This window comes from Callorhinchus milii, unplaced genomic scaffold (assembly GCF_018977255.1).
Source record: "Callorhinchus milii isolate IMCB2004 unplaced genomic scaffold, IMCB_Cmil_1.0 Scaffold23, whole genome shotgun sequence".
Classification (NCBI taxonomy): domain Eukaryota; kingdom Metazoa; phylum Chordata; class Chondrichthyes; order Chimaeriformes; family Callorhinchidae; genus Callorhinchus; species Callorhinchus milii.
In genome coordinates this window covers 2,966,284-2,982,890 of record NW_024704764.1, presented here as the reverse complement: position 1 = coordinate 2,982,890, position 16,607 = coordinate 2,966,284, and the positions used below count along the sequence as shown (strand labels likewise).

Below are 16,607 nucleotides of genomic sequence, written 5' to 3'. Positions count from 1 at the left end.
GAAGAATTTCAAGGCAATGGAGAGGGTGCAAAGGAGATTGACCGGGATGGTACCAGGAATAAGGGACTTCAGTTATCAGGAGAGGCTCGAGACGCTGGGATTATTCCCCTTGGGACAGAGAAGGTTAAGAGGAGACTTAATAGATGTTTTCAAAATTATGAAGGCATTCGATAGGGGGAATAAGGAGAGACTATTCCCACTGGCGGGTGGGCCGGTAACCTGAGGACACCGATTTAAAATAGTTGTTAAAAGAAACGGAGGGGAGGAGAAATGTTTTCACACAGCGAGTTGTTGGGATCTGGAATGCATTGCCTGAAAGGCCGGTGGAATCCTATTCAATAACAACTTTTAAGAGAGAAGTGGATAATTATTTTGGGAGGACAAGTTTGCAGGGCTATGGGGAGAGCGGAGAGAGGAATTGATTTGGATAGCTCTTTTAAAATAGTCGGCACAGACATGATAGGCCGAATGGCCTCTTTCTGTGCTGTATAATTCTATGATTTTAAGATGGCGAGCAATAGGGGCTCAGGAGAGAAGGGGTTGGAGACCAGGCAGGAGAGAGCTCCAAAATTTCAGGGCATAGTGGCTGAAAACACAGCTGCCAGCGGTGGAAAGGAGGGCCCAAGGGACAAGAAGGAGGCCGGAGCTAGCTGAGCGGAGGCGGCGATTGATGGAGTGGGGAGTAAGCTGGTTTGGAGGTGCCAGGACATGAAGGGATTTGTGGATGAGTGTGAGGATCTTGAAGTCGATCCATTCTGTGATTGGGAGCCACTTGAGTCTAAGGAGGACTGGCGTGATGGGGGTACGGAGTTTAGAGTGGGTGAGTATACGGGTGGCGGAGTTTTGATTTAATTGGATTTTGTTGATAGTGGAGCTGAGGCAACTGGTGAGGAGGGAATTGGAGTAGTCGAGATGGGAGATCACGAACACTTGAATGAAGGTTTCGGCTGAGTTGGGTTTGAGGCACAGTTAGGGGTAGGAGAGTTGGGAAGGATGTGTAGGGAAGGGAGAAGGGGAGATGGCTGTTCTGGGATAACCATTGAGTGCCATGATTAGCCTGGAGCAGGATGGGCAGGCTGGAGCAGAGAGAGGCAGTGGTGGGGTCCAGGAGAGAGAGAGAGAGAGAGAGAGAGAGAAGGCAAGGTAGTAGAGAAGAACTGAACGCAAGCAGCGAAGAGTGGGGAGAGGAAACGGGGTCATTTCGGGGGGTGACAACCAAAACGCGGCCGGAGAGCTCAGAAGCAAAGGATCAGCGGGACATGTTCAGCTCACCGGCATGGAGGAGGTTAGAGAGAGCGCACAGGGCATGGTCTTGAACCCAGATACACTGGCCATTCCCTGCTGTGGGACCTCGCGGTGAGTGAACTCTCCGCCGACACAACACCTACAAAATCTGCCAGCAGTTCAGCCTAAGAAGTACTTGGATGCACTTTTGTTTGTGACATCGTGATCGCGGTGACAGATGAAAGTTTGTTGTTATTCCGTCCGTCGCGCACTCGGTAGCAGCTGTCAGCGGTTCCACCACTTTCTTGTCAATAATTAAAGTCACCGCACCTCCTCACGTGTGCCGGCGGGCGGGAAGCCACGTAGCTAATCCTCGTCAACTCTGCACCTCAGCCCCTGGGGCTCAGGGAGCTGCTTTGGGGCATGTTGAGCGCACACGAATGTGGCTGTCACTTCATGTTAGTCCAGAGCCTCCCAGCTGTTTGGCTGTGGGTCAGGGTGTGTGCGAGAGGGCGAGGACAATTAAGGTAACTTCAGAAGGCATTGATTAATTAAAGAGGAGGTTAAGAGAAAAAAAAGCAGTGTTCACAGAGGCCTTCTTCAACGTGGGACACGCTATAACACACTGCTCGTTGAAGCGGAGTCTGTCTGTTCTTTCTGAAGGGATTCGGAGAGACATTTTTGTGTGTGTGTGTGTGTGGGGGGGGGGGGGGGGGGGGGACGTTGCTACACCATAATAACTGTCGCATTTGTCGACAAAACCACCAAATCACTACAAACGCTGCGAACGCTTTGAGACATTGCGGTGACGTTTCAAATGCCAGAATTATTACTAATTAAACCCGTTTTCTGTCTCGTCTTTTCTGACCAAGTGGAGATGAGACGATGGAGGGCAGGGGGGAGAGGGAACCCGATAGAGGTGGTTACAATTATGAAAATATTCCATAAGGTGGTTGTCGACAGGTTGTGTCCATTGGGGAGAAGGCGTAAATACAATGACTCCCGATAACTCGTCACTCCAAGGCAAAAGAGCTCAGTGACGAGGTACCCAGACAGGCAAGTTGGCCATATGTCTATAAATCCATAAGTAAGTGTGTCTGGGATATTGGCACCATGATGACTTAAGTGGCAGTGACTTGTTAAGCCAAGGTCAAGTTATCAAGAGTTTAGGAGGAACTTCTTCAGGCAGAGGGTAGCGAGACTGTGGAACTCGCTGTCGGTTGCTGTGGTGGAAGCAAAAAAGCACCAAAGCTGTTTGAAGAAACATGATGAGTGGAAGAGAGGAAGGGAATAGAAGAGGGGAATTAGGAGGGATGGAATATAAAACACTGGATGGACTAGTTTGGCTTAATTCCCTGTTTTCGTGCGGTAACACACTGAAGTCAAGTGCTCTGGGTCGTTCCCCTGTGTGAGGGGCCCTATATCAAATGCAAGTTGTTGTTTAATCCGACGGAGGTTTCCTTTCCTCGCAGAGACCATCCTGGACGATTTCCTGCTCACACACTCGGTTTTCATGCCGACAGACATGCTGCTGCAGGTGTTACACAAACAATATCCTTTAGCGCGGAAAGCTTGTCATTTCACCGTTCTTCACTCTCAGTTTACCCGATGATTTGCCTGTCAAGCTCGCGGAGAAAGATTATATCTCTCAAGGAGTTGGCAGTTTCACTTCACACGCCTCACACGAGCTCTGGCACCCGAACCAGTCTTCTGTTGACCCAGCCTCGGTTGCTTTTCTTGGAGCAAACCTTGAGTTTACGCCCTTTTGAGACGGACGTCTCAAAATGAAAATTCTACTTTGTCGGTGAAGACGTCCACACAAGCCATAAGCCCAATGAGAGGCTCTGTTTAACCCCAACTCAACACTGTGGGGAAGGTAATCACTGTTTGGTTCCAATTTGGCAGTAACACACCTGGTTTCAGATGTCCCGCCCTTCAGCCAGAGTGAGGCGCTCCACCAGAGCCAGGTTCCTCTTTCGTCCCGTCTTCTAACCCAGTCCAGGCAGACAGGAGGAAGCCCTCTCTTGTAATGATTTTGTGGAGATGGGAGTGGGGGGTGTGGGGTGGGGGGGGGGAAGTATCAGGCAAAAGTTGTCAGCTGCCAAGTTAGGGGGGTTCCAGACTGTGCGTCGAGGGATAATCGCCGGAATTTCAGAAGCAAAGGCCGCGCAGTTTTGGTCCATTGGAAGCAGCGTCCCGGCCCGGCCCGGCTTCCGCCCCGCTAGGGCTTCGGCACGCAGGATTAGCCGGAGCCGAGCGGGAAGAATCCCTGCGACGCGGAGGGCGATGCTGTCCCTGGAGGCCGGGTGCTGGACTCCAGCGTCCGCAGGGCAAAGAAATGGGAAGAATAGACTCTGGTCTTTTTGACTCTTCACAGGGCAATGGCGAGGCTTCCTGATGAGGAAGGGCGATCGCTCTCTCTCTCTCTCTCTCTCTCTCGCTCTCTCTCGCTCGCTCATTTTACCTCTCTTTCGCTCTCTCTGTCTCTCCCGGGTTTGTTTGTTTTCTTTCCCTTAACCCCCGGGTTACCTACTGCATGAGCAGTTCACAGAGGGTTGTGAACGGCAATGGGGCGTACGCCCAACTGGCCAAGCAGAACGCACTCATGATCGCCACCTCCTGGGCCGAGAAGTGCAAACATCTCCTGCTGGAGGACGAGGTGGCTGTCAGAATGCTGAAGGTGAGGCCCGCCCCAACCCCCAACCCCGCCCCAACCCCCCCCAACCCCCAACCCCCCCAACCCCGCCCCAACCCCCCCCACCCCCCCAACCCCCCCCAACCCCCAACCCCCCCCAACCCCCAACCCCCCCAACCCCCAACCTCCCCCAACCCCCAACCCCGCCCCAAACCCCCCCAAACCCCCAACCCCGCCCCAACTGCCCCCAACCCCGCCCCAACCCCGCCCCAACCCCCCCCAACCCCCCCCAACCCCGCCCCTACCCCCCAACCCCGCCCTACCCCCCAACCCCGCCCCTACCCCCCAACCCCGCCCCTACCCCCAACCCCGCTCCCTAAGCCCGCCCCAACCCCGCCCCTCCCCACTCCACCCCACCTCCTCTGCCCCACCCCTCCCCCACTCTGCCCCTCCATCCCCCCACTTTCCCCCAGCCCTCTCCCCACCCCCCCCCGCCCCCCTCACACTCCGCGCCCCTCCCCTTATTATTGTTCGTTTGGCAAAGTGCTGCAATTTGTTCAGTGGCCGCTGGTGCGTAACGGATTTTTCTCGCCATTAGGACCTGAACGCCATTGCCAGGAAGGAGGTGCGAGTCTATCCTGACCTGGAGAGAGAAGTGACCAAACTACAGCACCTGCTGGACACGGTGGAGAGCAGGTCAGGAGACCGGCCGCGAGCAAATAAACTGCCGCACAGCCACAGCCAGGACCACCCACCGCAACCCCCCCCACCCACAGCAACCCCCCCCACCCACAGCAACCCCCCCCACCCACAGCAGCCCCCCCCACCCACAGCAACACCCCCCCACCCACAACAGCAACCCCCCCACCCCACCACCCACAGCAACACCCCCCCCACCCACAGCAACACCCCCCCCCCACCCACAGCAACCCCCCCCCACCCACAGCAACCCCCCCCCCACCCACAGCAACCCCCCCCACCCACAGCAACCCCCCCCCACCCACAGCAACCCCCCCCACCCACAACAACCCCCCCCACCCACAGCAACCCCCCCCCACCCACAGCAACACCCCCACCCACAGCAACACCCCCCCCACCACCCACAGCAACCCCCCCCCACCCACAGCACCACCCACCACCCACAGCAACCCCACCGCCCCCCCCGGCACAACAGCAACCCCCCCCCACCACCCACAGCAACCCCCCCCACCCACAGCAACCCCCCCCACCCACAGCAACCCCCCCCACCCACAGCACCCCCCCCACACCCACAGCACCACCCCACCACCCACAGCAACACCCCCCCCACCCACAGCAACCCCCCCTCACCCACAGCAACCCCCCCCCACCCACAGCACCCCCCCCCACCCACAGCAACCCCCCACCCACAGCAACCCCCCCCCACCCACAGCAACCCTCCCCCACCCACAGCAACCCCCCCACCCACAGAAATCCCCCACAGCCACAGAAACCCCCCCCACAGCAAGCCCCCCCACCACCACAAACCGGATTATTATTGATGATGGTTGTTAATACCAATTCATTCCCCTATTGCAGACCGGCCGAAGCAAGCAGCTACTTGCGGAAGAAAAAGGTAAGTGTTCCCCAGACTTTCTGCGCGACAGTTCATTCACAAACGGAAACTCTGACCGTGGGGAAAGGTGATTTAGATCCTCTTTTAATACGTTTCAGACACGGAGAGACCTGGGGTGACACAGGGTTCCTCTCTCCTCTCTCTCTCGATCTCTTTCTCTCTCCGGCCTCCAACGCAGACACGGGAGCAAGGAGTGCGCGGAGGCTCGTAGATGCATAGATGGTACAGCTCAGAAACAGGTCCAAGTCCTATCCCTCGTCCCATATTCCAGCTTTTTCCCCCATTTCCCTCAACATCACTCTTAACCGTGTGTCCAGTCTTGTTTTGAATGTGCACACGGTTGCTGCCCCAACAACTGATCGTTCTTCGACCCTTTTAAGATTTGCTTTGTTAGTTTAGTTAGTTTCTTTCCTTGTTTTACTCCCGAAACAACAACAACAAGATTGCATTTATAGAGCGCCTTTCACGTCGGGAGGACGTCCCAAGGAGCTGGACAGTTGGGTCAGGACCCGAGCATTGGGGGGAAATGGTCAGGGTGAGGGGAGGGGAGGGAGGGAGCGAGGAGGGGGTAGAGAGTCGAGAGGGGAACTGAAGGCTCGGTCAAAGAGAAAGGTCTTGAGACCGGCCTTGAAGGAGGAAAGGGAGGAGGCGGCGAAGGCACTGGGGGATGGCAAGCAAGGGACCTGTGTTTTATTCCTGGCACAGTGAAATGTTGGGCACGTTTCCTTACTCCACACACCTCTATTTGCCTCGCAGTATGGTGGCAACCTGGATGTTAGTCGATTGGGGGATCGCTTTTCCGCTGATAATAATCCCTCAGAAAAAAAATAACGATTTGGTCACTGTCTGTGGGACACTGCTGTGCGCAACTGGTGCAGCGTTTCGCCCACAAATGTGCAGTCAATTCACTTTACAGTGTATTCTGTGAAGGCACTGTACAAATGTAATTTGTTGTTGTCGTCGTAGTAGTTGCCGTCAGGGACGAGTGGGGCTGAATGGTCTGTTTCTGTGCGGCACAGTCATGCTTTTCCCTGGCCTCTTGTTGGCAGATTTTGGAGTTGGAGGCACGGTTCGGTTTGCAAACCCCGTTGTGTAATGGGGTTGTTGTAGCAGTTGTTGAGACCGGTTCCTCACTCTCACCCTCTTTGCTCCTGTAACAGGTCAAGCCACTGTTTCGTCACTTCAGCAGGACGAGCAGTTGTCTGCAGCAGAGGGAGCCCCTGCGTGGCACTGACGAGAGTGAGTTTCAATATTTCTTCACTATTTCCGATGCTGCATTTAACACAAATCCAGCCTGAGTGTGTTACACACACCCGCACACACACACACACTCACTCAAACTCAGCCTGAGTGTGTTACACACACACACACACACTCAAACCCAGCGTACCACACGTGTTGCTCACACTCAAACTGAGTTGCTTGCAAACCAACCTCAAAATCAGACGAGTCAGAGGGCTCGTTCCAGAGTAACCAGAAGAAGGGAAGACGACTGCTCGGAGCTAACTCTTTCAGGAGCAGCAGCACAGGTTCCCGCAGAGCCCGGGGTGTGAGGAGCAATTTCAGGACAGACACCGGGACATGTTTCTGTACACAGAAACCAATGAACAGGAGCTTAGGCCAGCAAGGGCGACGGAGGCCGGGACAGCGAATCAGTGCCGTGATCAGGGACTAAAAAGTACCAGATAAACGAGCCCAAACCTCTCGGGGCTTAATTTCCCCAACTCCGCTGATTCCTGTGCGTATCTAGTTTTCTGCCAGGTTTACGCGACCGACCATTCCTACGTGACCATCAAGAGCCGCCTGTCTGCCTCGGTGCAGGAGATCCTCCTGGGTGTGGCCGAGAAGATGCAGCATTTCGACTCGGAGATAGAGCAGCGACCACCCGAGAACCTGCTGCTGGTCTCCATGAAATCCTCAGGGGGTGAGTCACCCACTATGCGTCCCATCGTACGCCAAGTCACCATCATTTGCCACCAATACCCACCGCCGCCACCACCACTACACGCCCCCCCACCTTCCCCCCCCCATGGCCACCCGCGCTTAACTTTGCTTCACGTTGCAGAGAGAACAGTTTTCCGGTTGGATGAAGACTCGGTGTTCACAACGCTGGGAATTAACTCTCATCTCTTCGCCTGCACAAAGGAGAGCATCAGTTTCCTGGTGAGACAGAAACGGGGCGGTGATGGGGGGGGAGGTGGGGAGGGCGAACACGTAGAAATATGTGGGCGGGATGGGAATGACTAACTTCTAAACTTAGATGGATTTAACACTCCAAAGATCCAGCTGGGTGGGGAGGGGAGAGGGAGAGGGGGAGGGTTTGGAGCAGGGGTTGGAGGAAGGGGATGAGATCAGAGGGGCTCACGCTGATGGTCACTGGCAGTGCTGGTGTGAGGCTGTGGAGGGACGGCTCTGGGCAGACCACCACCGTAGCCCGTGTACACCAGGATTGCCGCTCAGCTATTTTATTGGCAATTTCAAGTCAGCAATTTTATTTGGGGGATAATCTGTAGTTTACCTGCGTCTCATGCCTCAATCTCTCTTTCTCGCCCCCCCCCACCACCCCCATTCCCTCGATCTCTGCTCTTTCTCTCTGCTCTTTCTCTCTCCCCTCCCATCTCTCTCTCCCCTCCCATCTCTCTCTCCCCTCCCATCTCTCTCTCCCCTCCCATCTCTCTCCCCTCCCATCTCTCTCTCCTCTCCCATCTCTCTCTCCCCTCCCATCTCTCTCTCCCCTCCCATCTCTCTCTCCCCTCCCATCTTTCCCTCCCCTCTCTCTCTCTCTCCCCCTCGCACTCTCACTCACTCCCCCCCGCTCTCTCGCGCGCTCTCTCTCGGGTACAGACTCCGCCACCCCCAATCCCGTGTATCTCGGATGAAGGCCCCGAAATAAATGAAATGAACATGATGGAGCTCGCCAATCAGATCACGGCTTTTGACTGGGAACTCTTTAACTGTGTGCATGAGGTACGTGTTCTCCGTCCCCAACGTCCGCCCCAACCCCTCGCCAACCCCCGCCCCAACCCCCACCCCAACACCAACGCCGTCACAAGCCAACACCACCAAGTTGCACATAGCAACATCCTGCAGACAGCTGCGAAGTGAATGAGTGATTTTATCTTGGGGGTATTGTCAGGAGGTCACCCCTTCTCTTTCCCACTAGTACTGTGAGTTCTTTGACAGACGGACACGGGATTCAAGTGAAGCGCAGCTCAGCGTCCCCAATGCGGGGTGGGGGGGCTGTCAGCCCAGACGGTGGCGTCACTGCCCCACCACCCGCAGCTTGAACCCAGAGCCTTCTGACTGTGAGGCGAGAGCCCGAGTGACTGAGCCGGGATGGCACGAGGCTGACGTGAGCTACTCGCAGTGGGAAGGGAAGGGATTTCCTTATTATTGTTTGAGATCTTCCTTTTACGTTCGAGGGGCTGTATAAATGGCACCCGCGCGGCTTTGATGGAGAGAGGAGTCCCTCCGGTGGCTGCCTGGAGAAAGGCAAGGCGTCCGCTCCCATACCTCCTGCTCTGCAACGCTGGCTTGCGCTTGTGTTACAGCTGGAGCTCGTCCACTACGTCTTCCGGAACGAGACCATCCGGCGGAGGACGGCCAACCTGGAGCTGGTGCTGCAGCGGTGCAGCGAGGTGCAGCACTGGGTGGCCACCAAGATCCTCATGTGCGAGAGGTTGGGCAAGCGGGCGCAGGTCCTGAAAACCTTCATCAGCATCGCAGCTCTGTGAGTGTCTGCCACGCTGGACAGGGGCTCGGGGCCACGCGCGAGCGCCTTGTGACGGGAGCGTTACTGTCGTGCGGCGGAATGTTTGTGCATCAGGGAAGAGGGGGAGGGGAGGGGTGGGGGACGGAGGGGGAGGGGAGGGGGAGAAAGTGTTTCCAGAAGATAATAGTAAATGTTAATAATCCGCACATTTGATGCAGCCCCTTATCACGTCAGGAGGACTTTTCAAACCACTTCACAGGACATAGCGTAACGTGTTATCTCATTGTTTCATAATCTCCCCCCCCCCCCCCCCAGCCAGGCCCCTGGCCACCCAGCGAGCCCAACCACCCCAGCCCCCAGCCATCACCCCCAACCAGCCCCACCCCCCCCCAGCCAGTCCACCACCCCACCCCACAGCCAACCCAACAGCCACCCCTCCAGTCAACTCCTCAGCCAGCTCACCCCCCCCAGGCATCCCACACACCCCCAGGCATCCCACACCCCCCCCAGCCAGCTCAGCCAAGACCCACAGCTCATCCCCCAGCTCAGACCCCTCCAGCCAGCTCAGCCCAACACCTCAGCCAGCTCAGCCCTCGCGCCCCCAGCCAGCTCCCCCACAGCCAGCCTTCAGCCCCTCAGCTTTCAGCTCATCTCCCCAGCCAGCCCAGCTCCGCAGCCACCCAGCACCACTGCCATCTCCCAAGTCCACCCCCCCAGCCAACCTTGAGCCCAGCCACCCCCCAATCTCACCCAGCCAGGCCACCCCACCCAGCCAATCCTCCAGCCAGCACCCCAGTCAGCCCAGCCAACCCACACCCCCACCCAGCCCAGCCCAGCCCACCCCTACAGCCAAACCCCCAGCCCAGTCTCCAAACCAGCTCTCAGCCAGCCCCCGCAGCCCAGCCACCCCCAACCCAGCAAACCCCACCAGCCCAGTCCACCAGCCAGCTTCCAACCAGCCCCACAGCCCAGCTCCCGGCCCAGTGCCTCAGCCACGCCAGCTGGCAGCCCCACAACCAGCCCTCAGCCAGCCCTCCAGCCCTCCAGCCAGCCCAGCCCCAGAGCTCAGCCCCCCAGCTCAGCCCACCAGCCAGCCCAGACACCCAACCCCACAGCCCAGCCACACAGATCTCCAGACCCCCAGCCCAGATCCCCAGCCAGCCTCGACCCCCAGCCGACAAAGCGCGCAGACACTACACTTTGCAAAGTATCCCGTGAAGCGCTTTGAGATGTATCGAAGATGTGAAAAGGCGCTGCATCAAATGCAAGGATAATTATGATTATGAGTCCTGTAGCTCAGTGCTTAGAATGCAAGAGTCCTGGGTTCGAGTCCCGGCAGGGCAAAATGTTGGGTAAGTTTCCCTACACCACACATCTCTGTTTACTTAGCAGTAAGTAGGAACCCAGTTGTTAGTCGATTGGCGGATCGCTTTTCCAGGGGTAATAATTCCTTCAAAAAACAATACTAGATTGGTCACTTCAATCCACGACGGTTTCTGGGGACGCTTTCTGTGCGCAATTGGCTGCTCACAAAACACACAGTCAATTCACTTTCCAGTATATTCTGTGAAGCGCTTTGAGACGTCTCGAAGACGGGATAAGGCGCTGTATCAAGTGCAAGGATTATTATTATTATCTCCATTAACACTGACAGCCTGAGAGTGGGTCTGGGGATCCCCTGTCCTCGGGTATCAGGTTGTCACAGTAACCAAACTGTGCCCATCTTGCCCCTCCACCCGCACTGCTCTCTGCAGCTCCATCCCGGAGCCCCTTCCCAGCTTTACAGTCCTCCTTATCTCCCACCGCAGCCTCCCTCAGTTCCTCCCTCCTCCGCTCGGGTTCCCAGCCCACGCTTGCCTCTGCCGTGAGGCGCTACGGAAGTGTAAACCTATGGTTTCTCCCCCAGCTGCAGGGAGAAGCAGAATCTCTTCTCGTTCTTTGCGATCGTCATGGGGCTGTGTAACGCAGCTGTCAGCCGCCTGTCCCTCACCTGGGAGGTAAGTCATTGGCCAGCCCATCACTCCGGCATCGCTGTCTGCCGGTCGCCAGGCTTCCTGTCTCTGTCGCTGTCAGCCGCTGTGGGAAATGCCAGATGTCGACCTCCTTGGCTTTGGTCACGGCACAAAGCTCGGGGGGACGGGCTGGAATTTTGAATGTTTTATTAGCAACATTCAGTCTGGTCAACCGAGAAACCAAGATTGTCGGGTTATTGGGGCTTTACTGTAAGGGTTACATCTGACACACACGGAAACCCGTCACCGTGACCAGTCGGGTGTCTGACACACACGGAAACCCGTCACCGTGACCGGTCGGGTGTCTGACACACACGGAAACCCGTCACCGTGACCGGTCGGGTGTCTGACACACACGGAAACCCAGCACCGTGATCAGTGTCTCGACGCATGCAAAACCCATCGCCACGTTTAAGAGTCTCCAAACCAGACCGAATGTGGCGTTCCATGTCGGCACTGTTTAAAAACAAAATGTAATTTAAGGTTTTGCTCATTTGCTTTTCAGAAACTGCCGGCAAAATGCAAAAAGGTATTCCAGAAATTCGAGAGTTTAACGGTGAGTGGCTCCTGGGTAAGATTTGAATTGGGGCATTTCAGGATATCCACCATATTTATTATTATTAATAAAAATAGTCCTTACACTCGGTGTAATGCCTTTAACGTCAGGAGGGTATCTCAAAGCGACTCGGGAGATCTAAAGGAGAATTTAGGAGGAGGCAATGAGAAAGTGAGATAATTCAATTAGATAACGTAAATGCTCTTATGAGGAAGCTTGAAATTTACACACACAAGTGTAGGAGAAGCAAATGGGAAGAGGGGTGGGGAAACAATGGGTGGGGGTGTATGTGGAGTACAAACCCCAGCACCGAATGGTTGGGCTGAATGGCCTGTTTCTATGCTGTAGTCTATGTGAATCAAAGCACTTTACAGGTAAAGTGGGTGACTAGTTTTGTGATGAATGCTATTTCAGGGCAGGTGGGAGCGAGGACGGAGCTGGAGCTGATTTAAAACATTGGAGGAGTCTGGCCGACATGGTTCCACATTCCCACTGATTTTATGTTGTCTTGCACAGGATCCTTCACGCAATCACAAGTCCTACAGAGATGCCATTTCCAGAATGAACCCTCCTCTCATTCCTTTCATTCCCCTTTTGCTGAAAGGTAAGGCTGTTCCCCCCTCATCGGGACAACATCCCAAAGCCAACCAGCCCTCATAATAATAATAATAATCCTTGCATTTGATATAGCGCTTTTCACGTCGGGAGGACGTCCCAAAGCGCTTCACAGAACACACTGTAAAGTGAATTGACTGCATATTTGTGGGCGAACGCCGCAGCCAATTGCGCACAGCAATGTCCCACAAACAGTCGCAGATTGAAAATGACCAATTTATTATTGTTTTGGGTTTTGGAGGGATTATTATTAGGCTCTGTGTGGAGTAAGGAAACTTGCCCAAGGTTTCGCCCTCTGCCTGGCTTGCAAGCGAGAGACCTGAGCCCTAGAAACAGGGCAGAGAAGAGCAGTGAGGCTGAGCACAGTGTTAGACACTGCCAGAGGAGAGCAGCGAGGCTGACACAGTGTTACAGGAATGAGGTAGAAGGCAGGACTAGATAAATATGAAGCCGACCAGATAACAACAACAACAAGATTACATTTGTGTACCGTCTTTCATGTCGGGAGGACGTCCCAAGGCACTGGACAGTGAACAGCATTTCAGACCCGACCTGGGGTCAGGGGTGGGGAGGGAGGGGAGGGGAAGGGGGGTGGCCGAGGGCATGGTCGAAGAGGAGGGTCTTGAGGTGGGACTTGAAGGAGGCTGAAGAGGGGGCGAGGCGGAGTGACTGGGGGATGGAATTCCAGAGGCAGAGTGGCTGAAGGCTCTCCCGCCAATGGTGGGGCGGGTGGTTTGGGGGACGTGGAGCAGCCAGAGCCGGCTGAGCGGAGGGAACAGGCGGGTTGTCGGGGGTTAGGAGGTCACAGACGTAGAGTGGGGTGAGGCCGTGAAGTGCTTTGTAGGTGAGGACCAGGATCTTGAACTGGATCCTCTGAAGGATAGGAGCCATTGGAGTCGGGCGAGAGTGGGGGAGATGGGGTCACGGAGTTTGGTGCGGGAGAGGACACGGGCTGCAGAGTTGTGGATTATCTGCAACTGTGGAGGGAGGAGTTGGGAAGGCCGACAAGCAGGGAGTTTGCATCGTCGAGCCTGGAGGTGATGAAGGCATGAACAAGAGTTTCAGTGGCCTGAGGGGTGAGGTAGTGGCGGAGTCGGGCGATGTTATGGAGGTGAGGGAAGGCAGAGCGGGTCATAGCTTGAATGGGGGAGAGAAAAGACAGTTGAGGGTCGAACAAGACACCGAGGTTCCTGACTGGTTTGGTGAGTTGAAGTGTGCAACCGTGGAGGTTGATGCTGCCAGAGCCTGAGGTGCTGAGGAGGCCTCAGTCTTGTTCACATTCAACTGTAGATAAGTATGAAGGTTGGGCCGAGTGGCCTGTTTCCGTGCTGTATACAGACCGTTTAGCTAGCCTCGGCCTGTGGTGGCTTTTGGAGGTAATTCAGTGTTAACCTCACACATCTCGCTCTTGCCGTCCTTTTCAGACATGACCTTCATACACGAGGGCAACAAAACCTTCCTCAACCAGCTGGTCAACTTCGAAAAAATGGTGAGCGTCTCTCCGTCCCTTCCCGTGGCACCGATCAGCACAGCTCCACACAGCACAGCTCCAACAACAAAATGACATTTATAGAGCGCCTTTCACGTCGGGAGGACGTCCCAAAGCGCTGAACAGTCAGGTGTCGGGGCCCGACCATGGGAGTGGGGTGGTGTAGGGGTGAGGGAAGGCAGAGAGGTGGGAGGGAGACCAAAGGTGCGGTTGAAGAGAAGGGTCTTGAGACCGGCCTTGAAGGAGGCGAGGGAGGCAGCGAGGCAAAGGGACCGTGGGATGGAGTTTCAGAGTATGGGGGCAGAGAGGCTGAAAGCCCGGCTACTGATGGTAGGGCCGGTCCGGCGGGAGACATGGAGCAGCCCGGAGCCCGCTGAACGGAGGGAGTGGGCAGGTTGGTAGGGAGTCGCAGGTCAGAGAGGTAGGAGGGGGCAAGGCCATGGATGACCTTAAAGGTGAGGACGAGGATCTTGAACTCGATCCTCTGGGGGAAGGGGAGTCAGTGGAGTCGGGCGAGGGTGGGAGTGATGGGGGGTCGCGGAGCCTGGTACGGGAGAGCACACGAGCTGCAGAGTTTTGGATGATCTGCAGCTTGTGAAGGGGTTGGGAAGGCCAATGAGGAGGGAGTTCCCGTAATCAAGCTTTGAGGTGACGGACGCGTTGGTGAGGGTTTGGGCAGCCTGAGGGGTGAGGCAGCTCCACACAGCACTGCACAGCTCCACTCTGCGCTGGAGGGTCTGGCAGAGCGGTAGCTCCAACGTTAACAGTCCGGTCGCTCAGTCAGTAGGTGGTTCTGACCGCTCTCCTCTCACACCGAGCCTCGCGGTTGCTGTAACAACGTGACTGACGCACTCTCAAGTTTGTTCCCCATTGGCGGCGGAAACAGCGTCTGCGCGCGAAGCAACAGAAACTCGCTCCCCGATTTGCTTTCCGGGTCCTCTCGCTCACCGTTTGCTTTCCCCGCAGCACATGGTGGCGGAGACGGTGAGGAGCATGAGGCGGTACCGAAGCAGCCCACTCCGTAAGTAGCAGAGAGCCATCAGCAGCGTAGACCACCGCAGCCAAGTCAGACCCCACCCTGCTCAGCTTCACTCAGCCTCTCACCGTATAAGTGTGTCGGCCCGGCATAGCCTGTAACTCTCTCGCCCCCGGCTGAGAGGCCCGTGTCCACGTTAGCAGCTGGACCTCATCTAGCCCCGGCTGAAGCTCCCACTAGTGCAATGCTCGGGCAGTGATGCTTTGTCGGAGAGGCGCTGACCTTGAAACGACAGGAAACGTTAACACTGAGGTCCCGTCTGCCTGTTCGGTCGGACGTTACAAAGATCCCACGGCGCTAATCAGAAAGAGGAGGGAGTTCCTCCCAGTGTCCTGGCTGCCGTCTTTGCTCACAAACTACACAGTGGCTGCACTTTACTGTACGTCCCTGTTAAAATGCTTCGAGACAACCTCACGGTATGCGACGCCCCCCCCCCCATGCAGAGTAGCGTCCCAGAGAGCTTGATAGTGGCAGAGAAATGACTCCCAGGTATCCAATACAAGTATTATTGTTATTAATGGTAGACGCCATTGTGGTGGTGTTACCGACGGACAGGAATTCAGAACTCAAAACCAAGCCTCACGGTTGCTCGTGAAGACTGAAGACTTTTCTTTCTCGTTGATGTAGGGATGGAATCGGATCTGGCTCCGAACCACATCCAGATTAAAGCTTACGTCCGTCAGCTCCAGGTCATCGACAACCAGCAGCTGCTGTATGACTTGTCGTACAGGCTGGAGCCCAAGGACCCCTGAGGGACAGAGCTTCCTCACCCTCGCTCTACCCCCCACCACCACCACCACCATTCGGTCTGCAATGCCGGTTGAGGGCATTGGAAGTGTATGTGGCTGTGTCACGACTGATCTCGTTCACTCGCTGAGGGGGCGACCACGGCTTGCACGTCGGTGGATCCGACAGAAACAAATCCCGTCAGAATCTCATCCCGTTGCTTTCTCCCTCACCTGCTCCCCGAGAACCCACGTCCCATCCTAGACACACGATCGCACCCTAAATAACTGCGCTGAGCGAGGCCTGTGGTGTGTGTGCACGCGTGTGGGTGCATGCGCAGCTGTCTGCCGTCTGTGTGCGCGTGTGTACCTAGTTGCCTGTAAGGGTGTGTGAGTGTCATACGTGTCTCGTCTGTGTGGGTGTACGTTGTTGCGTGTGGTGGTTCGGGCCAGTTTATCAGGCCGCGGTGCTCCGACACTCGGGATGTTCACAGTAAAACCAGGCGCCGACAATCCCAGCGCCTGGAGGCAAAGCGGGATTCGAACCCGGGGACGTTTCTCAGGAACGGAGGCAGCATCACCCAACGCAAGACAGGCAGCATCAGGCGGGGGCTTGCGCACACCCAACACCCCCTTATTGGCCAGGAGGGAGTTGTACGTTTCATTGCAGAACACCACAATCCTGAAATTCCACCTGCGCCGGTCAGTTTCCAAAGTCCAAAGACTGGACTTGAGAACTTGCTCACTTCACAGATGTCTGTGGGATGTTGCTCTGCCCAGATTTGCTGCCAGGTGCGCCTACAACCACACAGTTACTACACCTTCGCGTTAAATCCCTCGTTGAGACGGCTGGAAGAGTGCCGTATCGAACGCAAGCGTTATTTATTTGCCGCAAATGCTGTGGCTCCTCAAAACATTCAAGGTAAAATGGTCCGACCGGCTGAGAACCAGGTGGCATTTTGGTTCTCTGGTGCTCGGCCCATTGGACCTCATCCTCACAGCACACGCT

The 16,607-nt window shown here is 56.0% G+C and overlaps 1 protein-coding gene across 1 annotated transcript; it reads left to right on the top strand.

Annotated features, from left to right (window-relative positions):
- The first annotated feature begins 456 nt into the window (after positions 1-456).
- On the top strand, positions 457-16,033 carry rapgefl1 (Rap guanine nucleotide exchange factor (GEF)-like 1). The gene is made up of 16 exons (XM_042343208.1): positions 457-820; positions 2,697-2,775; positions 3,754-3,904; positions 4,458-4,555; positions 5,417-5,453; positions 6,614-6,692; positions 7,204-7,377; positions 7,519-7,616; positions 8,298-8,420; positions 9,005-9,183; positions 11,072-11,162; positions 11,683-11,733; positions 12,250-12,337; positions 13,773-13,837; positions 14,804-14,858; positions 15,501-16,033. Exons 1-16 carry the CDS (start codon positions 709-711, stop codon positions 15,623-15,625), a joined length of 1,605 nt encoding a protein of 534 aa, XP_042199142.1. The 5' UTR covers positions 457-708; the 3' UTR covers positions 15,626-16,033.
- The last annotated feature ends 574 nt before the right edge of the window (positions 16,034-16,607 follow it).